Genomic DNA, 27,983 nt, shown 5'->3' with positions numbered 1-27,983 from the left:
GGTGACGTCACTTCCGGGGCGGAGGAGGATGAGTGGTGCAGTGAGGGACAAACAAAAGGAGGCGCCGGAGGGGCGCAGCGGCCGGCGGCGAGACGGAGCGGCGGGGGCGCGGGGCTGCCTGCTGGGCGGCCGGACCCGGCGGGACCAGGTGAGTGGGTGGGGCGGGGAAAGGGGCACGAGCTGTCACTTCTCGAAACCCACTCTTACACGCCCCCGGCCAGCTGCTCGGCCCCGGGCGCCCCGGGCAGCTCGGGCTTTCCTAGCAGCGGCTGGCTCCCGGGGGGCCTCCCGCGGCAGCCCAGTTTGGCCTACCTCCAGGCTCCCCCGTACTCCAGGTCTCCCGGGCCCCACCCTCTCCGCGGTGCCGCGGCGCGCGAGCCCCCTCCCAGGCACCCCAGTGCCTCCCTGCGCTCTACACACCGGGAGTTTCCGCCTGGGCTCCCCCTGGCCCCCCTGTCATCCCCCGAGTTCCCCCAGATCCTGACTCCTATACGCACACTCTCCCCACTTCCTAGAGGTTCCACCTCTGGGCTCTCCTTGGCAGCTTTTTTTTTTCTTCCCTTTCGTTTTCAGAGGTTTCCCCTGTTCTCTTCTCCTGGGCTCCTGGCCCCCTCCTCTTCCCTTGGACCCCTCCCTCCTCTTGGTCCGCTGGAACAGGGCCCTGATTTGGGGGCAGGATCCCTGGCTAAGATCTTGGGGCCGGTTTGGACAGGGGTTCCCGGGAAGATCTGCTCGGGGTCTGAGGCCCCAGGCCCTGCCCATGTGCTGTGCATCCATATGGGCCGGAGAGCCAGATCTGATGGGGTCCGGGCTGGAGATCCTGCAAAGTTGGCTCCCAGGCTGAAGGAGCATAGCCAAGGTGGTTTGGGTTCACGATGATTCTGCTGCTTTTGTTAACTGCTTCTTCCTCTCCGTCGGTCGGGGCTGAAGTGAACCAAGATTGGGCTGGTGTTCAGCTGATGCAACTACCGACTGCCTTTTTTGGGAAGGAGGAGAGATGGTTGGGGGGTGTCCGACACCCTTCTGATCAGCACTTGCCTGGAAGGGTGGGGCTGACCACACTCCCCTGATGCTTCTTCCCCAGCTCTGTCCCAGGAAGCCTTTTGAGGATGAGGTGTGAGGATGAGGAGGGAGAGAGCTTGGTGAGGGAAAGGGAATTTGGGCCTAAATCCTGGAGGAGGGATTTGGTGGAGCTGAAAAGCTCCCCTGGGACTCACCTACTTTTTCCATTAGGAGTTTCTTTAACCCCTCTGGGCAGGCAGACCAGCAGGCTGACTGGAGGCAGGAGGAGGAAGGGGAGGAGGTCTGCTGTTGGTGATATTTCCTGTGGAGGGGATGGGAGAGTGGGAGTTTGTTCAGAGGGACTGGGCAGTGCCCATGGTCTCAGCCACACTGGCATTGCTTTCATGAAGGTCAGGTCTTCCTCTGGTTTACGGGGGGAGGCAAGGACAGATGATGTGCTGGCAGACTGGAGAGATGCTGGGGTGTGAATGACCGGCCTCTGCCTTCCTGTCTTCCCAGTCTTAGAGGTGCTTTGGGGTCTGGTCTAATAATGCCCCTCTGCCTTCAAGGATACAGAGCAGGGGCCCAAGAAATCTTTGTGACGCCCCAGCCTCAACTCAGTGATATGCTTTTGTACTCCATGCCTTGGGCACACCCACTAGGAAGCAGTTTCCTCTACAAACTTTGAGTGGCCTTTCTGGACAGGGTGGGCTCCTGAGGATTGCCCCATTGGGTCAGAACTTGGGGAAGTGGCTGGGCCTTGGGTTGCTGCCTGGCTTGGCCTAGACCTCACTTGTAGGAGCTGGAGGGAAGATATGAGCCTGGTTCCTGACCCCCTCTCCTGAGAGTGAAGGTGATTCTAGGTTTTCACATGGGGACACTGAGGCACAGGTTAATGGCCTAAGACCTTATGAAGAGTCAGTGGGCTGGATATGGAGCCCTAGAGCCCAGCACACCATCTCTCCATCCCTTGATCATTCAAACATTCATTCGCCCAATCATCCATTTAGCCATTCTTTAGGATGTGCCTGGCCTGGACCAGGAATGATGCTGGAGAACAGTCCCTGGCCTCCTTTGAGCTGCAGTCTGGGAGGAGATGCAGGCAGGACAACGTGGATACAGTGGCCAGCATAATAATAGCAATATTAGGGAGGAAGGAGGCATTAGCTCTGTTGGGGGTGGTGAGTGTGTATTTCCTGAAAGAGGGAGGACTAGTAGAATCAGTGACAGGGAGTCCTGAGGCCTGAGTTCTGGTTCAGGCTGTGCCATGGGCAAGTGGCTGGGCTGCCCTGTCCTTGAGGAGCGCAGGGTAGGGGTAAAGTCTGTCTTAGAGATGTCTGTGCCTTTATAGCTCTAGGTGCTTTATTGCTAGGTGCTGTCACCCTGTGTGGGTTTCCTGGGTTATTGACCTATCTCTCCTCCAGGCTGGGAACTGTCTTGTTCTTCCTCTCAGCACAGTGCCTAGCACTGAGTAAGTGTGTTAAATGCTCCCCAGCATACGTGGTTAAAAGGCTCCACGGTCCCTCCTAGAGCCATTCGGGTCTCTTGGTCTGCCCTGCACTCCCTCCTTCCTCTTAACTCCTGCTTATCCTTTGGCCTTCCTGATGGCTGAGCCACAATCCTGACTCCTAGTGGATTAGATATTCCGCCCCCCCCCCCAGCCTTACTGTAGTCTTCTCGCACTTCTTTCCCCACCCTGCTGACTTGTCCTTTTCAGCCTTGTGACTGGTTCTCAGCAGAGTGCCTGACATGTAGTAGATGCTCACTAAATGCTCCCCGACTACCAGATGCTGGTTGGATTTTGTATTTGAGGTAAACTTGTGTGTCTGGGCTGAGGCTGTGTCTTTGCCTGGACCTGGCTTGCGCCGCTATAGCTCCTGTCCTGCCACCTCCCACCTCTGGTCAGAGATCTAGCCAGACTGAGCCACTCAGCATCGTCTAGACATCATGTTCTCTCCCAGGCAAACTTGTGCTGTTCCTTCTGCCTGGAATGCTCTTCCTCCAGCTTCTGACCTTCCCCAGGAGTCAACTCAGGCAACATCATTCCCAGGGAGCCTTCTCTGACCCCACTGGTCTGGGTCTAATGCTTTGTCCATATTCCCTTAGCTTCTGGGTACCCCCAGCAGAGCTCTGGGCTCCCAGCAGCCAGTGGTAATTGTAGACTTGGCATCTCCCAATAGCCTGTCTGGTTCTTTCTTGTCACCCTGAGGGCCCAGCCTAGGGCCTGGCACCGAGCAAGCACTCAGAAAATGTTGGCAGCACAGCAGGTAATTCTGACAGTCACACATCCCTGCTGACAGTAGCTCTTGCTTCCTCATAGGGAGGCAGGTTCCATGGAGCGAGAGGAATGCCAAGACCCTGCCCAGACAGACGTCGGCCAGCCTCAGCACCGACAGGCAACACGCAGATAGCAGAGCCGTCCACGGGGTAAGGACTGGGCCCCTCTCCCTCCAGGCCAGCCTCCAGTCAGGTGCCTTCCCCAGCATAGGGGGCAAAGGGCAGGATCTCCATCTCTGCAATCCTTTGCTTTTCTTACTGTAGGTCCAGGGCATCTAGGGCAGAGGTGGCAGGAGACAGAACACTTCTTCCTTCTCCTGACTCAGTGGCCGCTGGGCTTTACATGCCAATGTTAAATTTCATTGTGAACCTCTATTTTTTCTCTTTCAGCACAGATCTTGTCAGGCCGGGTTGTTAGCCAGACTGTCTTGTGACCACATTTCCCAAGGTATGTTCCCTAGAACACTAGTTTCTGTGGTCGCAGTAGCTAGATAACTCTGGAAAACAACTTGTCCTTGCTGCATGACTCTTAGCATTGAAGTGAGCATGATGAGTCTTGGAGAGGGAACCAGCAGGACGTGTGTCCCCATACTTACTTGGTCATGTGGACACCTTTGGGAACCGGGGTTCCTTGGCCTACATTTTGGAAACTGGTTCCCAAAGCAGGCAAGTGCACTGGATAGGACCTAGACTTCTTAGACCCGGATTTGACTCCTAGCCGTCTTGTGTTCAGTGAGGAACTGTGAGCCAGTCACCGTACCTCTCTGAGTCTCAGTTTCCTTAGCTGTAAAAAGGCAATAATTTTAGCACCCTACTTCCCTTTAGGGTATTTTGAAGATTAAATATGTTGATTAAGGGAAGCCTCTTAACAGAGTATGTCCTAGGATGTGTTCCATAACCTTAGCGGTATTGGATGGACTACTTTAGAATTTATAAGAACACCCTTGGGCAGCCCCGGTGGCGCAGAGGTTTAGCACCACCTGCAGCCCAGGGTGTGATCCTGGAGACCCTGGATCGAGTCCCACGTCAGGCTCTCTGTATGATGCCTGCTACTTCCTCTGCCTGTGTCTCTGCCTCTCTCTCTCTCTCTGTCTCTATGAATAAATAAATAAAATCTTTAAAAAAAAAAGAACACCCTTATCAATGGTTTCCTCTCACCACTTGAGGAGGCTCAGGCACTGGCCTTTGTCCTTAGTTTACAGATGTGGAAACAGGTTCAGAGAGAGGAAGCAGCTTGCCCAAGAGTTCAGGAAGGAAGGAGGGATGTGGGACTAGACTCAGATCCTGGAATCCCAGGCCAAGGTCCTTTGTTCTGTGCCCAAGGCCTCCCTATATCCACCTGTCACCTCCTCAGCCTTTGGTTAAAGAAGACCTGGCCCTCCCCAGCCTAGATTTTAAAAGAAATAGTTTTTTTTTTTTTTTTAATTTTTTGTAATTACCAACATAGTTGTATGTTTGCCATGTTTTTATAACTGATATCATGGAATGCGAAAGTCTCCCATGATCCCCATCTCCAGAGATATGAATGAGGAGGAGTGTATTATTCCACTGTATTATTACTGTTTGCTTATTTTTTCCCTGTCATGTTTTGTGAGGGCTGCTGGTTCACAGTTTGCTCCTGTTTTGTTTCATTTCCTGGCTCCCACAGGACCTCTTTCCTGGCAACAGGGTATGTGCTCTGTGTATGAGTCCCATCAGCATAACCCTGGTGCTCCCCTCCTCACCATCCCGGGGTTTGGATCTGTCTGTGATGGCATTTACAGCAGCCCAGGGAGGGTAGGAAATGCCTGGTGTGTGATTTTTGTTGACTCTCCTGTTTATTGGGACAAGGTCAGCCAACCCTAGCCCTGCCCTGCTGGAGTTTCCTATTGGTTTTGAGGAACTCAACCTCCGGGAGAGGAGAGGGGAGGCACGGCCTGAGCTGAGGTCTCTCTGGCCGGGGATGAGCAGGAAGCAGCAGGGTCCTACTTATCTGAGATCAGAATTCCTCCTCCGTACCAGGGACAGCTTGGAGGGAATGGCATGGGCTGGCCTGAGAGGTTTCAGCCTCTGCTGACTGCCTAGTGCAGGGGCCAGGTTGGGGGTTGGGAGGGACACGCATGAGTTGCCATGTTGCCTGTGTGTGGCCCTGACTCATTTACCCTGGCGATTCCTGGGGGATGTCTTGGTCCCTTTGGAATGCTCCTTTCAGGTTTTGGATTTTTTTTTTTTTTTTTTTTTTATGATTTTATTTTTAAGTCATCTCTACACCCAATGTGGGGCTCGAACTCACAATCCCAAAATCAGGAGTCACATGCTCCACAGACTGAGCCAGATGGGTGCCCCTCTCCTTTCAAGTTTTGTGGGTTTTTTTTTTTTAATATTTTTAATTTTATTCATTTGAGAGAGATTGAGTAAGAGCAAGAGCTTGAGAAGAAGCAGGGGAAGAGGGAGAGGGAAGAAGCAGACTCCCCACAGGACTCTATCCCAGGACACCAAGATTATGACCTGAGCCAAAGGCAGACACTTAACTGACAGAACCAGCCAGGCCCCCCTCCTTTTAGGTTTTAACCCCAAGGGTGGGCAGGTGAGGAGAAGGCTTCCCTGTGACCTGGGTTCAAAGATGCTCTGTTGGGGGCAGCCTGGGTGGCTCAGTGGTTTAGCGCTGCCTTCAGCCCAGGGCCTGATACTGGAGACCTGGGATCGAGTCCTGCATCGGGCTCCCTGCATGGAGCCTGCTTCTCCCTCTGCCTGTGTCTCTGCCTCTCTTTCTCTCTGTGTCTCTCATGAATAAATAAATAAAATCTTAAAAAAAAAAAAAAAAAAAAAAAAGATGCTCTGTTGGGGCAAGAGGGATTTCAGGCCTGGCAGCCTGGTTTTGTGGTCTGGCAGGGTCGAGCTGGGAATGAGGTGTCCCTTACTTGGTGGTCTTCTCGGGCTCACTGGCCTGACCATCTTCCTCACCTGTGTTTCTTCCTCCTATTCTTTCCTACAGTCTCTTTCTCTTCTCGCTCCAGATGCTTCTGGCCCCAGGAATTGGCCTCTCCACCTCCTCCCTCCTCCTAGCAGCAGGGCCTTGTCCCACAGTCGTCCTCAGTGGTCACAGTCCAAGCACCGGATGGTGTGCCGAGTCACCATGTACACAATGGCAGCTCTCCTCTGTGAGGTGGTTCCACCGTTTTACAGGCTCAAGGCCAAGGCTCGGAGGGACGAGGGCTTTTGCCTCAGGTGGTGAAGCCAGGCCTTAAACCAGAATGTTTTTGGCTACCCCATCTTCCGTTTTTCTTTTTCTCTGGGTTCTCAGTTTCGGAGGTATTTCAGAGCTGCCCAGGGGCTGGCTCATGGCGCTGTTCCCCAGAACCCACCACCACACACCTGCTGAGTCCCAGCTGGGGATAGAGCCAGGGGACAGGATTTTGAGGATGCTCCCAGGCTGTCATGAGGCTGGTGGTCTGCAGACCGTGCCAGGAGACGCTGAACAGAGTGACGCTCGCAGCCCTGCTCCCCACGTCTAGCCAGTAGCCAGGGAGTCCCTCTAATGTCCTTGTAGAGGCAGGGCCGAGCTCCCCTCAGGACCAGGGGTCCTAGTGATGTGTGGTGGGGTAGGGGTGGGGTTAGCACCCCCCGCCCCCAAGGATGTGTGGGACTGAGGTTTCTAGAACAGCTTTTACTCCCAGCCACAAACTTCCTTGCTATCTTTCCCATTGCATTGCTCCTGCATCTCGTAGCAAGTTCTATGTTTAACCATCTCTCGAGAGCCTAAAACCTCAAAATTAAATGGACTGCTGTAGGATAGCCTTTGCCCAAGGTGATGTTCCCCTGGAGTAAAAGTAGCTGTAAAATTCCACGGCTCTCACATGCCACCTGGACGCCCTCGGAGGTGCCACTGCCAGCCCTGTGCCCTCTGACAGAGTCGGGTGTTGACAGCTGTGCTGACTGGGGGCTGGGCACACAGGGATCTGGCCTCTTACCTGGCAGCCTGCATCTCGATCTCTGGAAGCAGCCCCCTCCAGCCCCAGAGCCGGGCCTTAGGCAGCTCACCTTGGCCTCGGCCCCGGTCCGCCAGGGGTCTCAGCAGATGTGTCTGCGACCTCCTGTGGCTGCTCCTGCCCCCATCCTGTCCAGACAGGCAGTGCCAGTGCTCCCGACAGGTCAAGGCCCCTCTGTCCCCATAGGCCTACATATGGCACCTGGCTTCTGGGCTGAGACCCGACAGAGGGGGGCTCCCTTCTTGAGTTTCCTTAAAGCTATGCCCAGGATACCAGAGGCATCTGAGTATGTTCTGTTATGGTTCCCCAGGGAGGCCTTGACTCCATGTGCCCCTCAGGAGAAGGGGGTTGGTCTTGTCCTAGGAAGCATTTCCAGGGTTCTGGGTGCTCAGGTAGGCTCAGGAGACCTGCTTGCCTGTGAGGCAGATTGGCACAATGGGAAATCAGCCTTGTGGTGATCTGCCCTTCATCTCCACATTCTGTGGCCGTGGGCAGGTCACTTAAGCTCTCTCCCATAAAGGGACTGATGAAACCTACCATAACAATGACAGCAGCTAACATTGCAGTCTTAATATGTGGCGGGCCCTGGGCCAAAAGCTTTCAATGGACCACATCATTCAGTCCTCACTACGACTCATGAACCATTTTACAGAAGAGGAAACCAGAGGCCTTGGGACCTAAAGTAACTTTCCCAAGGTCACCCACTGGTGAAGTAGGGAGCCACCTTACTGCTGTCCTTGGGGATGGGGAGCTGAGGCATAGGAAGTGCTGGATGTGGGGTTGGCATGTCGTCCATGTCAGTAGCTGGGAGCTCCAAGGCCAGCCTAGTGGGGCCAGGGGGCAGCTTGGGCCTCCAATCTGGCCTGCTGCTCCATGTGTGTGTGTCTTGGGAGCCCCAGATAGGTGTTCCTCACTTGTCACCCCTCACCCTCTAACGCAGGCCACAGCCTTCAGCCTTGCGAGATTACATGAGGATGGACCTGTTTGGGAAGCCCAGCCCAAATGTGAGAGCAGTTTGGAAGTGAAACTTGTCCCTTCCCCATTCTGCCCTGACCGTGTCCCCTCTTCCTTTCCCAGGAAGTGCGGGTGTGCCTTTCTCTGTGGGGTGAGTGCCAGGCAATGCCCCCAGCCCGCTGCTGACTCATCCCAGTGTGTGTGGGGGCCTAGAGGGCAATGCCCTGTTCTTGAGTGGGTGGGAGCTCTATACACCAGATGATGAGGTGAGACCTTTCCTCCCACTCCCAGCCCTGGGACCAGAGGAGGCCCAGGGGTGCTGACTGAGGAACAGATTCGCAGGCCCAGAGCCCTTCTGGCACAGGGCCACTGACCCACGGTCCTCCTCAGGCTTCTCGGGAGTCGCCCTTCCCCCCACCCTGGGAGAGCAGTGGAGGGACAGACAGCCTTCCTAAGTGTGGTACAAGGAGGGGCGCCAGCCTCCTGCTTCCCCTCTTGCCTGGGAAGCTTGCCCAGCATCTCTGTTTGGGCTTTAACAAAAGGCTCTCTATTCCCTGTTTACCCGAAGCCCAGCCTGCCTGCCGAAGCCCAGCCTGCCTGCCATGGTGGCTCGGGTGTGAAAGCCAAAGCTCTGCAGGCCGATGTGAGGGCTGGAGCATGCTTGGGTGGTCCCCCTCGGGGACGGAGTGGGCAGCATGTCATTTCTTTAGACTCCCCTCCCCGTCTGTAAGAAGCATCAAGGAGAAATAAACAGTGTCGATGGATACCTAAGGGGTGATTTTGAGAGCATATCACCACCTCTCTGCCTCTGTCCTTTCCTGGGGTCCTGAGCCTGGCAGGGGATCCAGAAGTCCAAGGCTTGAGTGTGATCTGTGAGACCGGTCAGGCCCTGGAGGGCCAAGGGTGGTCCGGTCTGTGCATGGAGATACCTGTCCCTGTGTGGCTCTGTCCTCACCTGGGTGTCTTCCCCCACTGAGCTCTAGTAGGGTTTTCTGGGATGGCGGTGGGTTGTAGTAAGTATAGTGCACCTTCCTCTGGATTACACACCTTATGTCACTTAAGTAGTCACAGTAAGGGGGAAATCCCTGGGTGGCTCAGCGGTTTAGTGCCTGCCTTCAGCCCAGGGTGTGATTCTGGAGTTCCGGGATCAAGTCCTACGTCGGGCTCCCTGCATGGAGCCTGCCTCTCCTTCTGCCTGTGTCTCTGCCTCTCTCTCTCTCTCTCTCTCTCTCTCATGAATAAATAAATAAATCCTTTAAAAAAAAAAGTCACAGTAAGCCTCTGAGGTAAGTATGGCAATATTCCCATTTTGCAGTTGATGAGACTGAGGCTCAGGAGAAGTCATGCATCCCCAAGGTCTGAGCTTCCCCTACAAGGAGGGCAGCGCCCTGTGGAGTAGCTGTCACCAGGGTGGGGCAGGCAGGGTGGGCCAACTGTCTAGCAGAAGATGGCATGTACTTCTCGTAAACTTTTACAATACTCAGAAACCACACAGTGAGGAAGCTCTTTTAGTTTTCTCCCCAGGTATTTTTCCTACTCACAAAAGTACCAAATTTAAATAATAGAAGAGTATGTAGTATAGACAATCCTCTACAATCTTATCCGCCCTCAGACTTAACTGCATATAGGTCTATGTATAGCTTTCCCGATTTTTCAATGCGTACAGTAATAAGTTACTATACAATTTTTTTAAAAAGAGGAATCCCTAATCTTGTTAAATTGCAGTAAAATACACATCTTGAAAATTACCTCTTAACCATGTGTAAGTGTGTGCTTCAGTGGCATTAATACCATTGCATCGATGTGCAACCACCACCATCACCCCTGATCTCCAGATTTGTTTTCGTCTTGCAAAACTGAAACTCTGTACCTGTTAAACACCAGCTAAGCACTAGGTCTGCACCCTCCCCTCCCCCACCATTCTACTTTCTGTGTTTATGAATTTGACTATTTGCCTCATATGAATGGATTCCCTGCAGCATTTGTCCTTTTGTGACTGGCTTCTTTCATGGAGCGTATATTTCCCTACTAGACAGCTGTTACTACTGCTGCTGCTTCTTCTTCTTCTTCTTCTTCTTCTTCTTCTTCTTCTTCTTCTTTTTAATCTCTTGGATACCTTTGGGTCCCTGTATACAGATATATAAAGTAGGGAGCACTATTCTTATTTTAAAGTGGTAAAAGCAGAGGCTCGGGCTAATACTTTGCCTGGGCTCGTGGAATGACTTCAGGCAAGAGCTGGCTTTGAACCTGTGTCTTCGCAGCTTCAGAACTCTTGCACTTTGCACTCCCTGAGATCTGCCTGCCACTGGGGGAAAGTAGGGGCTCTCCAGGTTGCTTCTCTGATACCCCCCACCCCAGGGGCAGGGATACTCCTGTCTTGCCACGGGAACCTGGACCCCCTTCTCCCCACCTGTGTGTACCATGATGGGGAAAGGGTCTGTCTGGCTGCCTTCTACCTACTTTGGCAGTGCCCTGGGGGCAGGGCAGCACCAGGCAGGGCTGGTACTGCTATCTGCAGGATCCTCAGAGACCACAGGTGCCGCTGCACCGGTCAGGAGCAGGCCAGTTGGAAGAACAGGCTGAATTTGCTGCTCTGGCAGTGGTAGCCTCCAGCTGAGCCTGGCAGGTGTGAGGACCAGAGAGACGACCCACCAGGACAGGTAGAAACGGATGACTATTTTGGTAAATTTGTATGAAATAGTTTAAGCACACAGAAAAGTATAAAACCAGAACAAATATCTTTGTATTCAGGATTCAGCTTTGTCAGACCGTAATTTTATAACAGTTGCTTCAGATATATTCTCTATCAAAATATTTCAGACACAAGTGAAGCCTCTTTCCCAATCCCTTTCTCTTCCCTTTCTGGATGTAATTAGTGTCTTGATTTTGGGGCTCTCCAGCCATCCAGGTTTTTTATAACTTTATTACACTTGGATATATATATATGTATGTATGTGTATATATATATATATATATATATTACAGAAACCCTTACATAATGCATAACGTGTTATTCTGTAGCTTGTTTTTTTTGAGGTCTGTTCATATTGGTACATGTAGATATAGATCATTAACTCATTGCTTTAGCATTCCATTGTATGACAATAATGATTTATCTTTTCTCCTGTTGATGGATGGGTTGCTGCTGATTTGGGGCTGTTAGGCTAACTCTTCAATGAGCATTTTTGTTCACGGCTTAATGTGTGTGTGTAAAACGACTCTCTGAGATCTATAGCTAGGAGAGAAGTTGCTGGATTGTAGGATGTGTGCATCCTAACCTCATCTAGGAATTCAGCATTTTTGTCAGTCACAGGTGAGTGAAATGGCATCTGATTGCATTCCCTGATTAGTTATGAGATTAGGAATTAATTTCATACATTAACTAATTTCCACTTGCATTTTTCCTTGTGAGTTGTCTATTCATGTTTTTTATTTTTTATTTTTAGATTTATTTATTTAATTTTGAGAGAAAGAATCTCAAGCCAGGGAGCGGGGGGATGGGCAAAAGGAAAGAGAGAGAGGGAGAAAATCTCAAGCAGATTCCCTGCTGAGTGGGCCTCACTTGGGGCTTGATCTCACGACCCTGAGATATAATCACCTGAGCTAAAATCAAGAGTCAGATGCTCAACCACCTGAGCCACCCAGGCGCCCCCCCCCCCCATTCATGTATTTTGCCATTTTTTTCTATTAGATTGTCTCTTTCTTGTGTTTTAGAAGTTCTGTATTTGTCCTGGATAATAATCCTTTGGTAGCTGTGCACATTGCAAATATCTCTAACAGCCCTGTGGATTCTTTTTACTTGCTTATTATTATGTTCTTTGAGGATACATATATTTTAACTTAATGTGATCAGAATATCAATCGTCTCCTGTAAGGATTTGTACTCTTTGTGATAGGAAATCCTTTCCTGTCCTAACTTGATTTCTTAGCTCTTTCTTTAGACATTTTCAGGTTTTGGTTTAGGTCTTCAGTTCATTGGAGTTTATTTTCGTATAAGGAACTAGACAAGGCTATGTTTTTTTCACATGAATAACTGAGAGCCAGCTCAATTTGTTGATGACCGTTCCTTTCCTCTAACCTGGAAAGCCAACACTGTCGTGTCTCTTTCCAGGTACTTCAGGGTCTATCTCTAGGCTTGCTCCTCTATCCAGCTATGCTTACATCAACATCACATTGGCTGACTTCTTGTAGCTTTGAAGTAAGTCTCCTCTCACCTTGTTCTTCCAAATTATTTTAGCTATTCTTTTTTTTTTCTTTTAAGATTTTATTTATTTACTTGTGAGAGAGAGAGCATGAACAGGGGGAGGGGCAGAGGGAGAGAATTTCAGGCAGACTCCATGCTGACTTGGGGCTTGATCTCACGACCCTGAGGTCATGACCTGAACTGAAATCAAGAGTCAATTGTTCAACTGACTGAGCCACTCAGGCACCCCTGTTACCTACTTTTGCAGGTAACATGCTTCAGACAGTTTTCCTCTTATCAAGTCAGTGGGTGTCTTGCTGTAACATGTTTTCATTTCATAGTCTATCATCTGATCATTTAATAAGTATTTAACCAGTCACCAATAATGGGCATCTGGGTTGTTTCCAATTTTCCTAGGGCATAAATAACACTGTGATGAACATTCCTGTAACTGATTCTTGTCCTAGAATCATTCCCAGACAATCGCTATCCTCCCTCCAGCTGCCTTCTTCCTGAGTTCCCACCCGATTCAGCAGATCTTCTCTCCATCTCCGTATCATGGGCTCTGTACAAGGGACCCACATGAATCTGGAGTGCCCTTGTCCTGTGGGACTCTCAGTTTCCCCAGTACCCTGGCTCCTCGATGGCCCCTTGCCCACTGCCTCCTGAGCTTTTCTTGGGTATAGCCAGGGGTCTCCCACCTCACTGATGGATGTTAATTCCTGATTTCTAGGAAGGTACAGTGTCTAGCTCTGTTCTGGAAGAACAAGTAGCCAGACCAGAGCTCAGAGGACAGCAAGGCACATTGCCTTTTTGCCTTCTCTCAACCTCCTGAGTTAAACTCATTCATCTTTATCCTCTATTCAGGATCCTCTCCAAATTCCCCACCTCTTGGGGCAGAGATGTAACCTAATCTGACCTAGCTCCCCATTGCCCTCCCCAAACTGTCCTCTCAGAGCTTCAAAAAACACCTGATCCCCATACTCAAGGGCTGATCTATCTTACTCTTTGTTTCTTTCTTTCGGCTCTGTTTCTTTGGAACTCTACAATTTTTTTCAATCACAAAGATATTACATGCTGGTAAAAAAAAAAAATCAGTTTCCATTCATTCTGTTTCTTATTTCCACTCTTAAGAGGGAATCCCTTCCCATGGTGCAGGGACTGTTGGTCAAGGGTTTATCAGAATGAATTTCTATTTATTTATTTTTCTGAATCTCACTTTTTTTTCACAGTGGCATTACAGCTACTTGGTTTCATTGAAAAGGCCATGTTGTGTTTTAGTGGCAGGACGTGCTTACTGCCCACCTACTGTGGGCCAGGCCTTGCCTACCTATGTCTCTCCTGGGTATCTTTGAGTCCTGAGCCCTGAGCCAGACAGGTGGGTTTTCCTTCTTCCATTTCCTTCCCTTGTGCTCCTGTCCTGTGTACTTTTCAATTACCTCTGACTGTTGAAGTCAGGATTGCTCTGGAGGGCCAGGCCCATGTCTGTTTAAGCCCCCTTCCACAGATGGGGCAGTGCTAAGGCTCAGAGACATGAAGATGCCTGCCCAGGGTGACTACACTACCCAGGGCAGAGCCCAGACTGGCCCGGCTGTCCCTCCAGCGCTAAGCTCATATCATGGAGCTTGAGGCTTACTCTCCACTTGACCAAGGGGCCATACACAGACAGTTTGGGAAGGCTCATTTCTGTGATTTCTGATAATCCTGAGAGCTTGGCAGGGTACCTGTTCTCACCCCCTAGTCTATGGACGGGGAAACCAATGTGTCATGACGGAAAGGAGTCCGGGCTTCTGAACTTGCTGTTCCCTCCCTGCTGGCTACACGCAAGGGTGGCCAGGACAAGGGGGTGTCTCGTGGCATCAGTGGTTCTAGAGCCAAGCCTTGCTGGCTGACTTGCTCAGGGTGGGCTGCAGTCATTGGGAAGGGAGACATGTACAGGGTGGGCACAGGCCTGGGATCACATACCCCTTGGTACCTTGACTACCTTTTATAAAATGTGGTCACATCCATGACAGAATCTTTGTTCCCTTTGGGACAGGGAACCAGGCCGTGGGAGAGAAGCTGTTGCATACCTCTGCTAGGAGGCTATACCGGTTAGGGAGGGCTCAGCACAGGGCGGGGATGAACATACCGCCTGCAGGAAACGTCCTGAAAGGGGTATTTTCTGTAACTGGGGAACAAGATCCCCACTTCCTTGAATCTTCCCCATTTCCCAGTGGTGCTCTCCTGACCGTATATATCCAGTGGGTCCTAGGGCTGCTGCCAAGTGGGATCTGCTTCACCCGAGTGGCTACCCGGAGGCACTGCCTATCTGGGCTCCACCATGGATCTGGCTGTGAAGGTGGCCTCTGTCACTTACAGGTAGTGTGAAGTTGGGCAAATGGCATCTCTTTCAGAGCCCCAATTTCCCCATCTGTAAAATGGTTATGGGGACTATTTCAGCCTTAAAAAGGAAGGGAATTCTGACATCCATTCTAAAATGTGGACCAACTTTGAGGGCATTATATTAAACAAAATAAGCCAGACACAAAAAGACAAATATTGTTATGATTCCAATTTTATGAAGTACCTAGGCTAGTCAACTTTATAGAGACAGAAAGAAGTGGGGCGCCTGGATGGCTTACTCGATAGAATGTGACTCTTGATCTTGAGATTGTGAATTTACCACGTTGGGTGTAGAGCTTACTTTAAAAAAAAGTGGGGGGGGGGTGTGCTAGAACAATGTGTACATCCTGGACTTGGCCCTGAGTCTCCAGTCTGGGACTGGGAGCTGCGCCCACACCCCACCCCCACGGGTATTTAGTGCTCTTGAGTCACCACTGGCTCCTGGGGCGTGTCCCTGCACTGGAGATCCCTACCTGGGGGGTCTGTTTCCTTTCCCCAGGGCCCTCTGGGTTGGGCCAAGCAGAGAGGGCTGGGAGCTTCTGCCTCAGCTTCCTCCTTGTGAGGATGTGCAGCCCTGCCCACATCCACCTGAAACTCACTGTTGCCTTCCCTCCCTGCCACACCCGGGCCCTGCCCTCCCCTGGGCCCCATGCCTGCCCTGTCCCCTTCTCAGGCCCTCTCTTGAGACCTGTTGATTTTTATTGAGCACCTCCTGTGTTCCAAAGACTTCTGCCCAGAGGAGCATGACAAGGAGGTGCCAAACTGCCTGCCTGCCCCGCTCTGTGCTACGCACTGTAAAAGCCTGAAATACCATGGATGCTTCCCAGCAACCCTGTGGGGTGTGTGCAGAACCTGAGGCCGAGAGCCAGTGAGGACCTCGCCTATGGCCCCGCAGTGAGGTCAGGGCTGGCAGAGGCCCGGCTCAGTGCCACTGCTTCTCCCCCCAACCCCGTCCTCAGTCCTCAGCAAGAGCTACTTGAGCGGGGGCTGGCCCAGCCACCTGTTTCTTCTCGGGGGTTGGGTCATGGGGCGGGTGCCCCTTCCCTGGCATCCCCGGGACTAAGGCCTCAGGTTTGGTACCTGTACCTTCTTTCCAGCTTTCTCCCAAAACCCAGTCAACGAGGGGCGGTGACTCGTTTAGAGTTCCACAGTGAGTCAGTGGCAGAGGTGAGGCAGAAACACGGCGTGCAGCTAGAGGGTGTCCCCCACCTTCCAGGCAGTCCACCTCCAAGAGGCTGGTCCTGCACTGGACTCCCAGCTCTGCCCCCCGCCCCAAACCTCTATGAAGCCCTTCTCAGCAGGAAGGTGGCGCCTATTTCAAGCTGTAGCCACAGCTGCCCCTTGCCCTGTTGTAGGGCCGATGATTTGGGCACTCCTCTGCCTCGCCCTCTGCGGCCCACATGCTCACACTGTACCAAGAGGCCCCAGAGGCAAGGACACTTTGGTCACTTTGATTGTCCCTGGAGGGCTGAGCCAAGGCCTGGATGGTGGCGAGTTCAGGATGCTCTTGAGACCAGGTATTTGGGGTCAGGGGAGGATAAGGACCAGACATACCAGAATGGAATGGACGGGATTGTTTCCTTCTCTCAGCCTCCTGTTCCCTCACCTGTAAACGGAGCTGTGAACAGTTCCCACCTTGGAAGTCAAGAGACAACACGGGCAAAGCCCCGGACAGCAGGGGCCCAGAGGCCACTCCTCACCAGGAGACCGGGTGTCCCCTCTAGGTTGGCACACCCACTCTCCCTCCAAAACTAGGAGGCTGCAGCCACATCCTGCCTGCTCATAAACTGCACCGCCCCCAGCGTCTGGCGTCCTGCCGTGGCAGTCTCTTTCGGGACACTCCAGGGGCAGGCTGCTGCACGCCCTCAGGCCCTTCGTCTTGGGCCCTCCTCCCTTCCTGTCCCCAGTCTTTGGGTGCCTGCCTAGATGTGGATTTGGGGAACCAGGGAGGGAGAGACAAGTTTCTTTCAGCTGGAGGCTGGTTGCATGATTCAGCGGGCCCTTCCCTGGAGTGCCCCCTTCCCGGAGTGTGGGTGGTATGAGAAGCCAGCCGGTCATTAGAGGCCCAGGCCTTCCTGTGGGGTGGCCACTCACCCTGGCCTGTGAGTCCTAGCCTCACCAGGAGGGCCGATCTCTGGGCCGGAGCTGGTGGCCCAGGGTGGATAGTGGCGTCTGCTGGCCCCGTGGTGACCTGAGTTCTGGGAACCCCAGGGGACAGGAAAGCTGGACTCTGGGGCGTAGTCTCTTGGTACTCTTGGCATAGTCAGGTGGACAGTGAGCCTGCACAGCAATGAAGACCCAAGTAGGGAGGTGGAGGGACAGGCACTGCCCTGAGTAGTAGGGTGATATTGGACAGGTGACTTTACTTTCCTGAGCTTAGTTCCTTATACATGTAGATGCACCCAGCCAGAGATAATAAATAATAATAAATGTGATGTCATCTAGCATGAGGTGGAAACCGGTCTTGTTTTCTTGTCCTTTCTCTGCTGGCCCTACCCCCTCTTTTGTGTGTGTGTGTGTGTGTGTGTGTGTGTGTGTGTGTGTGTCTCCCCTCAGGATCCTGTAGGGACATAATTACGTGTACCCTTGTAGAATTTTTTAAACGTCCCTGTTTGTTTTACAAAAGTGAGTTCACATCAAGTTTCCTCTTCTATATCTGGAGTTCCCATACTTTGAGGGAACCTCTTCTGGTCACTGGGGCAACATCACGGCATCTGGTTCCAAGTGAACTGAAGAGTTTTCCACAAGCCCCTCTGGTCAGCCCGATCATAAATAGGATGGAGTCTGGACAGGAATTCCCATATGCTCCTGCTGGAATGCAGGGGGAGGCCACATTAGCAATCTGTTGGCGTGGGTCCTGACGGTCCTGACTTTATAGTGCTTGGTCTTTGTTAGGTGGGGAGGCCGCCTGCCTTCCCTCATGGTGGTTTCCCCGCTGCCTGGTGGCCACATGGTTTCTGGGGAGAAGCTGATTGGTCGGCCACCCTGTGAGTGGTCACACTGTGACTCCCAGCTAGACTTGAGGTGGGATTTTGGGCGATGGGCCGATTGTCGCCTGGGTCCCAGACAGCCAGGCCACACTGCAGTAATCCCGTCCTGTGGGTCCTTTGCAGGTTGAACCATGATTCCAGTGACAGAGCTCCGCTACTTTGCAGACACGCAGCCAGCGTACCGGATCCTGAAGCCATGGTGGGACGTGTTCACAGACTATATCTCCATTGTGATGTTGATGATCGCAGTCTTTGGGGGCACGCTGCAGGTCACCCAGGACAAGATGATCTGCCTGCCTTGTAAGTGGGTCACCAAGGATTCCTGCAATGACTCATTCCGAGGCTGGGCAGCCCCAGGCCCAGAGCCCACCTACCCAAACTCCACGGTCCCACCGCCCCCTGGCACAGGCCCCACAGGCATCAAGTACGATCTCGACCGGCACCAATACAACTACGTGGATGCTGTGTGCTACGAGAACCGCCTGCACTGGTTTGCCAAGTACTTCCCCTATCTGGTGCTCCTGCACACGCTCATCTTCCTGGCCTGTAGCAACTTCTGGTTCAAGTTTCCGCGCACCAGCTCGAAGCTAGAGCACTTTGTGTCTATCCTGCTCAAGTGCTTTGACTCACCATGGACTACGCGGGCCCTGTCAGAGACGGTGGTGGAAGAGAGCGACCCCAAGCCGGCCTTCAGCAAGATGAATGGCTCCATGGACAAGAAGTCGTCGACGGTCAGTGAAGATGTGGAGGCCACTGTGCCCATGCTGCAGCGGACCAAGTCACGGATCGAGCAGGGCATTGTGGACCGCTCAGAGACAGGTGTGCTGGACAAGAAAGAGGGGGAGCAGGCCAAGGCGCTGTTTGAGAAGGTCAAGAAGTTCCGGACCCACGTGGAGGAGGGGGACATCGTGTACCGCCTCTATATGCGGCAGACCATCATCAAGGTGATTAAGTTCATGCTCATCATCTGCTACACTGTCTACTACGTGCACAACATCAAGTTCGACGTGGACTGTACAGTCGACATCGAGAGCCTGACGGGCTATCGCACCTACCGCTGTGCCCACCCCCTGGCCACGCTCTTCAAGATCCTGGCATCCTTCTATATTAGCTTGGTCATCTTCTATGGGCTCATCTGCATGTACACACTGTGGTGGATGTTGCGACGGTCCCTCAAGAAGTACTCATTTGAGTCGATCCGTGAGGAGAGCAGTTATAGTGACATCCCCGACGTCAAGAATGACTTTGCCTTTATGCTCCACCTCATCGACCAGTACGACCCACTCTACTCAAAGCGCTTTGCTGTCTTCCTCTCGGAAGTGAGTGAGAACAAGCTGCGGCAGCTGAACCTCAATAATGAGTGGACACTGGACAAGCTGCGCCAGCGGCTCACGAAGAATGCACAGGACAAGTTGGAGCTGCACCTGTTCATGCTCAGCGGCATCCCTGACACCGTGTTCGATCTGGTGGAGCTAGAGGTGCTGAAGCTGGAGCTGATCCCAGACGTGACCATTCCGCCCAGCATTGCGCAGCTCACAGGCCTCAAGGAGCTGTGGCTGTACCACACGGCAGCCAAGATTGAGGCACCTGCCCTGGCCTTCCTGCGCGAGAACCTGCGGGCCCTGCACATCAAGTTCACGGACATCAAGGAGATCCCACTGTGGATCTACAGCCTGAAGACGCTAGAGGAGCTGCACTTGACGGGCAACCTGAGTGCTGACAACAACCGCTACATCGTCATTGACGGGCTGCGTGAGCTCAAGCGCCTCAAGGTGCTGCGGCTCAAGAGCAATCTGAGTAAGCTGCCACAAGTGGTCACCGACGTGGGCGTGCACCTGCAGAAACTGTCCATCAACAATGAGGGCACCAAGCTCATCGTCCTCAATAGCCTCAAGAAGATGGTGAACCTGACGGAGCTGGAGCTGATACGCTGCGACCTGGAGCGGATCCCGCACTCCATCTTTAGCCTCCATAACCTGCAGGAGATCGACCTCAAGGACAACAACCTCAAGACCATCGAGGAGATCATCAGCTTCCAGCACCTGCACCGCCTCACCTGCCTTAAGCTGTGGTACAACCACATCGCCTACATCCCCATCCAGATTGGCAATCTCACCAACCTTGAGCGCCTCTACCTAAACCGCAACAAGATCGAGAAGATCCCCACCCAGCTCTTCTACTGCCGCAAGCTGCGCTACCTGGACCTCAGCCACAACAATTTGACCTTCCTCCCTGCCGACATCGGCCTCTTGCAGAACCTCCAGAACCTGGCTGTCACGGCCAACCGGGTGAGTGGCCGATGCCGCGGCTGGCTCTGTTGGTGGACTGGCTGAGGCCCATGGTGAGGAGTGGTGGGGAGGTTTGCTCAGGAGGCACGGTGTCTCAGGGTGGCCAGGATGGTTTGATCCTCCTGGATTGGGGGTCTTCACATGACTCCCAGAGCCACCTGGGAGGAGCTTTTTGAGAATACAGATCCCCTCACTGCTGCACCGCACAGACCCGCTGTCTTGGGTCTCTGGGTCGGGGAGCCTGTCTTTGCCACAGGATGTTGCATCCATCTGGGAGGGATGATGTGGTCAGGTGGGGTCTGTCCCTGAGGTGACCTGGGGTGGGTTCCTTGTAGACAGGGATGTGGAGGGGCAAGAGGTCCAAGGGCTGGCTTGTGGGAGGCAGGACTTAGCCTACAGTTTGTTCTAGACCACATCTGGAGCTGAAGGGCGGATCTGGGTCTACCAGGGACAGAAACCATGAGTGGCTGGTACTCATGGAGGTGAAGCCAGGTGGTCTCTGTAGCTCTTGGCCCCGCTTACACCCTTCCCCCTCTGCTTGTCACCACCTGCCTTTCTGGAGAGGAAATTGTGCAAACCGTTTCAGGCCAGCAGTATGGGAGGTGACGCCTTGCAAATCATTGGTAGCCCTATGTGCCAGCCCCTTGCCTGGCCAGGGAAGCCCCCCACCCATAGGCTGCTTCTCAGAGGCAGGTGGGTGGGGATGAGGGAAGGGTGCTCCTGTGGCTTTGTGGTCTGGCCCCTGTAGTGCAAACAAAGCCACAACCACTAGAAGGACCTCCTCCCCCTGCCTATGCCTCCTGGGGACCTGCAGGAAGGGTGACCTGTTCTCGCTTCCTACTTTTAAGGTAGAGACTGGCACAGTGAGGCAGATGGTGGTGGGAGCCCAGACACCAGCTATGCGCCTGCACTGCAGCCGGTGGCACAAAGCAGCCCACGCTGCACAGGGCACAATGCTCCTGATTGGAGTTCTCTTCAGCAGCCTCAGACTCAGAGGCAGGCAGTCCTTGAAATGCCCCTGCCCCGAGAAAGGACACACCTTCTTCAATGTCACTCAAGTTGAAGGGTCTGGGAGGGTCTGGGCCCCCCTCCCCTCTTCCCTAAGCCTCTCTTGCTGCAAACCAACCAGACTCCCCCATGTATTAGTTTGTGGAAAATCCTATCTTCCTCCCCCAAATTATGACTGTTAGTATATAAGGGTGAAGGTCAGATCCCAGATTGCTTCATGTGGGAACATCTGCCCCCAGGGCCTGGGATAGGCCACTGATCAAGAAAATTGGACTCTTTGGGGGAAAAGCCACATTTGGGGAGCACCAGACAGACCCTAACCCCTTCTTTAAGGGTTCCCCTAGAGCATTGGGCAGGGGCCAGATTGCCCCTGGAGTTGGGTCCAACTTAAGCATCTCACGACCCTTTGTAACATGCCTCCTTTGTCCTGGCTGCCTGCGGGCTGTGTGTGGGCACCTGAGGCTTGCTGAACCCTCCTTCCTGGTAGAGGGCCCAGCAGGCATCCAGCCTGGCTCACAGTTCTATCCCCTGCCCCCAGCTCCTCACCCTAAGGAGACCTGTTAGGTCATGTCTGTCGGCTGAGGTCACCCCTCAGGAAAGGAGCTGGCGACAGGCACGCTGTCTGTCCGTCCAAGGAAGGAGACCCTCTGCACGCCCTGTTTTGCACACTGCTTAATCACATCCTGTCTCCGCCCCTGGAATGCCAGAGGCCTTTGTAGGGAAAAAGTTCATTTGGGCTGCTGCTTGTGGGCTCATCCTTTTAAGCTGGAGTCCTTCTCCTCCTCCTTTGCCAGCCACCCTGGGCTGCAGGTAGACAGGGAGGGGTAGGTGTGACAGGCTCAGGCCCTTTGCTGCTCTTTTCCTAGATTTAAACTCAGGCGAATGGACATGGAAGATGCGTTCATTTGCCTACAGATCCATTTATTCATTCTCTCATTGATTTGGCAAATTTTTTTGAACACTCGTAGGGCAGAGCAAGGTGCTAGGGACATAGGGATAAACGGGGCCCACTGGCTGCCCCTCTCAAGGCTCCTGGGCGCACACAGGAGTGGTCTCAATGCAAATTTAGGGCAGGCAGACCTCCTGGAGGGAGGGGACATCCTATCTGGCCCTGAGGATGGACAAGGGGAGTTAGCCAGATAAAAAAGAAAGGGAGACTCTAGAAAGGGAGAGCTTTCTTTCTGTCAGTGGGGGAGGAGCGATGAGCTGAGCAGCCCCTGGAATTTGGACTTTCCCCTGAGGCCAGGTCTATAAGGGGAGTCCAGTTCTTCCCATTCCCACTCCCTCACTTCCATTGGATCTTCTCTGTTCCCCTTTTCTGGTGCCGTGGATCTTAGCTCTTTCGTTCAGTGCCTGACACACAGCAAATGTTCAGCTAATTCTTTTTGATCGAGTAGATGGATTAGGAGTGAGTCTCTTGCTGCATTGTGAGGGGGTAGGTTTGAGGGGCGAGAAGAGAGTGGTCAAGAGCTGGCCGAAAACCTGGATGTAGCCATGGGAGGGGTGAGGCCGGGACCGAGAGGCTGCCCTGGGGAGAGAGACCTTGGCAGGAGAATCTGCGGGTTGAGGCTGGATCCGATGGGGACAAGTGGAGAGGTCTCACTTGGCTGCCTAGGAAAATGGGTCATTGAAACAGGATGCAGGAGGAGTTACTGGTTTTCAGAGAGGAGAGCATATGTCCCTTGTTGGGCATCTAGGGCCCCTGGGACATCCCAGGGACTGTGTTGAGTGAGCCTGAAGCTCAAGCTGTCCTCCCTGTCCCCACTCGGGGTCCTGGATGGAGAAGGGTCCTTGTTGAGACCCCCAGGGAGTAGATGGATGGAGAAAGGAGTCTGGGTCACACCTCTGGGGTGGGAGTGGGAGCAAGGCAGGGCAGGAGTGTGTGGGACAGTTAGGCGAAAGAGCAGATTCAGGTTCAGTGGATTAGGAGGGAATGTTGGTGACTCTGGCCAGATAGTTTCAGGGGTGGACAGGGGCAGAAGCTGGATCACAGTGAAAGAGAGACAGTGCTTTTTCCATATGATTTGTTAGGCGGAATGGAGGGCAGTGGAGCAGTCGCAGAGGCTTTTGGGAGGGTTGTCTCTTCTTTTAAAGACTAGGTGGACTTGAGACTACTTCAGTGCTGATGAGGGAGCCATTGAGGTCCCTGGAAGGTAGGAGGGAACAGGATTGAGGTGATGGGAAAGGACCTCAAGCCTTCAGCAGTTGAGTGACACCTTGGGAAGAGGATGAGTCCAAAGGACACGGGTGGCTGTGGTGGGGCACCAAGCCACTGGGACACCTTCTCTTTTCTCTGTAGGACCTGGAGAGAAAAAAAAAAAAAAAAGGACCTGGAGAGAGCTCACACTGGGGTGGAGGGTGCTCTGGAAATGGGGGCGTTCTAGGGAGGGAGCTCTGCACATGAACCCCAGCTGTGCCACTCACTGGGCCAGGCCTTTCATGCGGCCCTGACTGCTGCCTAGGTTGATAGAGGAGTCCACTGTGGCAGGGAGTGGGCTCTCCAGGAGGCTCAGGCCACTCAGTCCAGCCAGAGCCCACTTCCCGTCATGCCCTCTCAACCAGTCGTGTCCCTGACCTTCAGCCCTGCTCACCTGGAAGCCACCTTGGCTCCATCCCTTGACTGCTGGGCACAACAGTGGCTATTTGGGGAGGCTCAGGTCAGGAGTCTTTTTTAAAACACCAAGGCACCTAAGGTCCAGGTCTGCCCGAAGGCCCTCAGCCTTGAAGGCGAGAGGTGTTTCTAGTCCTACCTTTCATTCTACAGAGGAGGAAACCAAGGCTCAGGGAGGGAAGGGGACTTGCCCAGGTTTATACTGCCAGTGAGCACTGTATTTGGCAGGATGGGAGTGCAGCACATGCTCTGAATCAGAGGAAGCAAGGCTTACTTACATCCTCTCCTGTGCAATCTTGGACATGTTGCATTTCACTTCTGTAGGCCTCCAGAGGACAATGGGGACAGTGACAGAGCCACCTCAGGGGGGTTATTAAATGGGCTCTCCGTCATCCTCACGTGGGGTCACATGGGTCCCTCCTGCCCAGCACATCTGAAGGAGATGGTTCTGGCCTGACAGGTTCAGTAAGAATCCATGTTTCTAGCTGACTCCTCACAGAAGGGCAGGAAAGAAGGTGGCATTCATGGAGCTTTTCCTGTGTGCCCGGGGACACAGCAGGTCCCCACTGGGACCCCACTGTTTGCTCCTTGCTCCACTGACAGTGCAGACAGATAGCAGAGCATGAGCTGCCCAGCCTGGTTCAGTCTTGGCTCACCACTTCCCAGCTGTGAGACTTTGGGCACGTTAGCTTCCTAAGAGCCTCTGGGGAAAAGTTACCCCATCTCTAAAGCAGAAGTGGTGTTTATAGGGTATTTGCAGGTGGTTCCATAGGGTAAGTAAGTTAATAGCATTAGTGCTCTGAGCAAGCCTGCTGTGTAGGAAGTTGCATGTGGGTGTTGCCCATCATTGAACTTTTGCAAAATCAGGAGAGGAATGGTCAATACTGGGCTCCCTGCACTTATGATTAGGGTGTGACTTGACAGATGAGGAGACTGAGTCCCTGGACATGGAAGTGACAGAGCTGGGGTCCCCACCCCCTACTGGCACATCCCCACAGTGCTCAGCAACTGGGGCATGTGATTTTCTCAGCATGCCACTCTCTTTTATAAATTGTTCTTAAACCAGACAGGCCCCACAGCATGGTTCCTAATGAGCCCTGGAGAGACAGTGGAGGAGGGGGCAGAGTTGATAGTAGCCAGCTAGTGTGATAGGCTTCTTAGGGTACCAGGTGTCGGGAGACAACAGGGAACCGGGCTGCTCCAGCCCTGCCTTCTCACAGCCTGGTCTGGAGTGACAGGTGATCAAACAGCCTCACCACGGGGGAGATTAGTGCTGCTGGGGTCATGGGTGCCATAGTTTACCCAAGAGGTCAGAGAAGGCTTCCTGGAGGAAGTGACTGTGGAGCTGAGACTTCACATACAGATGGTAGTCAGCCAGGCTTTTAGGCCAGAGGGTGCTGCGGTATGGGCCCAGGGAGCTGGTGAAGAAGCCTCAGAGAAGATGCTAGTGCCTGGGGCCAGGGGTGGGGGGAGACACTGTGGCCTCAGAGAAGATGCTAGTGCCTGGGGCCAGGGGTGGGGAGAGACACTGTGGCCAAGGCCCCAGGGCTGAGCTGCCTCCCCGCCTCACTTTGGTCCTCTGCTCCTGCTCTTCCAGATTGAGGCGCTGCCCCCGGAACTCTTCCAGTGCCGGAAGCTGCGGGCCCTGCACCTGGGCAACAACGTGCTGCAGTCCCTGCCCTCGAGGGTGGGTGAGCTGACCAACCTAACCCAGATTGAGCTGCGGGGCAACCGGCTGGAGTGCCTGCCCGTGGAGCTGGGCGAGTGCCCACTGCTCAAGCGCAGCGGCCTGGTGGTTGAGGAGGATCTGTTCAATACGTTGCCACCTGAGGTGAAGGAACGGCTGTGGAGGGCCGACAAGGAGCAGGCCTGAGTGCTGGCGGACAGCTGAGCATCGGCCCGCTTCGGAGTCCTCAGGCCCAGGGACCCAGATGCCCAGGGGTGGCCAGCCGGGCCTCAGCCAAGACAGGAGCCTGGGGCCGGCTGTCAGCTGGGCTGCAGCCTCAGGACAGTACCTGAGGGGCTGGCCCCTTTTGTCCTTCTGAGACTCATGCCCCCCAGGCGCGGGTGCCTGTTGGGGAGATTAGACACCTGTGTCTTTGAGCGCAGTATTTGGACAATCAGGGCCTCCCCACTGGAGGCCATCTCTGCCCAAGAGGCTGAGCTGACGCCAGAGGCCCAGGGATGCCTACTTAGCTCTTGGTATTTATTTTCTTCCACTTCCCATCCCCTCCTTCCAGATAACTTATACATTCCCAGGAAAGCTCAGCTCAGATCGGGAATGTTTAAGGAAGGGTGGGCAGTTTCCCTTTTCTTTTGGTGATGCCATTGGCAGTACTACCCAGACTCGAGCAGAGGGGTCAGGGAGAACCTGCTGTGACAGTTGCCCCAGCAGTGCCAGGCTGGGCTCTGGCGGTGTGGCCCATGGGACGGCAGACCGCCAGGTGGGAAGGCCAGGCCTGGGGCTTGTCTCATCAGTTTTAGATTTTTTTTTTTTAAGTAAAAAAACAAAACAAAACAAAAAAAAACAACTTTTTTTTTTTTTTTTTTTAAAGCTTTGAAAATTGATGGTTTGGGTATTAAAAAGAAAAAAACTAAAAAAAAAAAAACTAAAAAAAAAAAAAAGACGGCAAAGGCCAGTGAGTTGAGTTGAGGTCTCAGGGCAGGACGGCAGCTTTCCTTGAGCAGAGCAGCAAGACACTGAACTGTATTTCCTTCCCCCCGGGGTGCAGGTTGCAGGATGTCTTCCGAGTCTGGTGTGACCTTGGTCCAGGAGTTCTGTTTGTTCCTCTCCTCTCCGAGGGCGGATTTTTTTTTTATTATTATTATTTGTTTTGTTTTTGGTGTCTTGTTTTCTTTTTCCTCCATGTGTCTTGGCAGGCACTCATTTCTGTGGCTGTTGGCCAAAGGGAATGTTCGGGAGCTGCCAAGAAAGGAGGAGACTCGGGTTGGCTAATTCCCGGATGAACGGTGCTCCATCCTCCCCATTCCTCGTCACAGTGTTAAGGAGCCAGGAGGAGCTACCTCGCCCGGCCTCTGCTTTCCCATCTCGTGTGTCATGAGTTTGCCCAGTGCCACCACTAGCCTCAGCTGCTGACATCAGCCCTGTTACCACATGGTCCTTCAGAAGAGACACTTGGAGGCGGGGTCTTGGGTGGGGAGGTCGCCATTGGGAGGGCAGACTCCCCAGATTTTGGTTCCAGTTTCTGTCCCAGGCGCCTGGCACACACATAGCCCTCTCAGCGCCTGGTGGCTAGAAGCCACCTCACTTTAGATCACTCACCGGGGGTCTCCCGTGTTAGAAGGGTCCCCACCTTAGATCAATCACTTGGACACTAAGGCACGTTTTAGCGTCTCTTGTCTTAAAGATTATGTCCATTTGTCTGTCCATTTGTGTTTTCTGCGTCATGTCCGCGGATGTAATCCTCAGATAATGCACACTAGCCTTTGATGACCATGAAGCAATCCGTTACATGAGGGTCTGAACTTGTAGACTCTGTTCAAATATCAAATAAATCTATAACAGAAAGTAGCTTTTGGAGGTCTCGGTGTCGTGGGGGGAGCCTTCCCTCAGCTCCCTGAGTCCTGCTGGGCCCTGTGGATTAGTTTGTTGAATGGCCACTGATGGGCACCTAGAAGGTGGTTAACTGCCCCTCTCCCTGCCCTGGGAGATCGCAAGCTCCTGACAGACAGCGACTGGGCATGGGCTGGACAGAGCACCTGTTACATGCCAGCTGTGGCCTGAGCAGGGAATCCCACAGCTGGCCATCACCGGTGGTTTGGGCCTTCATGAGGTTTGATGGGTGGGGCAGCTGGGGTGGGGGTGGGAGGACACTGGAATGGGAGCCAGTAGCCTTCCCTGCATGAAGCTGGGCTGACCCCCTCCCTCCCATGGCCTCTATATTCCCATCTATGCAATGGGCGTTTCTACTCTGTGCTCTCATAGGTCCCTTGTAATTTCCAACAGACATTTCCCCCACCCCCCTCCCCGCTCCACAGAGGTAAGGCTGAGAGTCGCTGTGGGGGAGCCGGCTCCTAGGCCCTCGGGGAACCTGCTGCAGGTGCTGTGGTCAAGGTCAGAGGCTCATGGAGATACACTGAGTGGCCTTGAAATTGGCCTTGAAATCATAGCTGTGCCATTTATCTGACTGTTTTAGACGGTTTCCTTGTCTGTAAAATCAGGCTAGTATTGGCAATCTTGCAGGATTGCTCTGAGGCTTGCTTGATGATTATGTGGTAGGTGGAATTTTGAACAGAGGGCCTGGCCTCTGTTCAGAGGGCTTTTAGTGCCCAGTAACTGATACCTTCCTCCTGGAC

At 53.2% G+C, this 27,983-nt stretch overlaps 1 protein-coding gene across 5 annotated transcripts; it reads left to right on the top strand.

Annotated features, from left to right (window-relative positions):
- The first annotated feature begins 1 nt into the window (after position 1).
- On the top strand, positions 2-27,198 carry LRRC8A (leucine rich repeat containing 8 VRAC subunit A). 5 transcript variants are annotated; one of them, XM_049114994.1, is made up of 6 exons: positions 2-148; positions 3,323-3,429; positions 3,670-3,727; positions 12,313-12,399; positions 17,883-20,047; positions 25,264-27,198. In XM_049114994.1, exons 5-6 carry the CDS (start codon positions 17,891-17,893, stop codon positions 25,537-25,539), a joined length of 2,433 nt encoding a protein of 810 aa, XP_048970951.1. In that variant the 5' UTR covers positions 2-148; positions 3,323-3,429; positions 3,670-3,727; positions 12,313-12,399; positions 17,883-17,890; the 3' UTR covers positions 25,540-27,198. The 5 variants fall into 5 exon arrangements, with proteins under 5 accessions (XP_048970951.1, XP_035576956.1, XP_025331172.1 ...); XM_035721063.2 differs by lacking the exon at positions 12,313-12,399 and having other exon boundaries at positions 3,675-3,727; XM_025475387.3 differs by lacking the exon at positions 12,313-12,399.
- The last annotated feature ends 785 nt before the right edge of the window (positions 27,199-27,983 follow it).

Source organism: Canis lupus, chromosome 9, assembly GCF_003254725.2.
Source record: "Canis lupus dingo isolate Sandy chromosome 9, ASM325472v2, whole genome shotgun sequence".
In the NCBI taxonomy this organism is placed as follows: Eukaryota; Metazoa; Chordata; class Mammalia; order Carnivora; family Canidae; genus Canis; species Canis lupus.
This window is presented reverse-complemented; position numbering and strand designations above follow the sequence as displayed.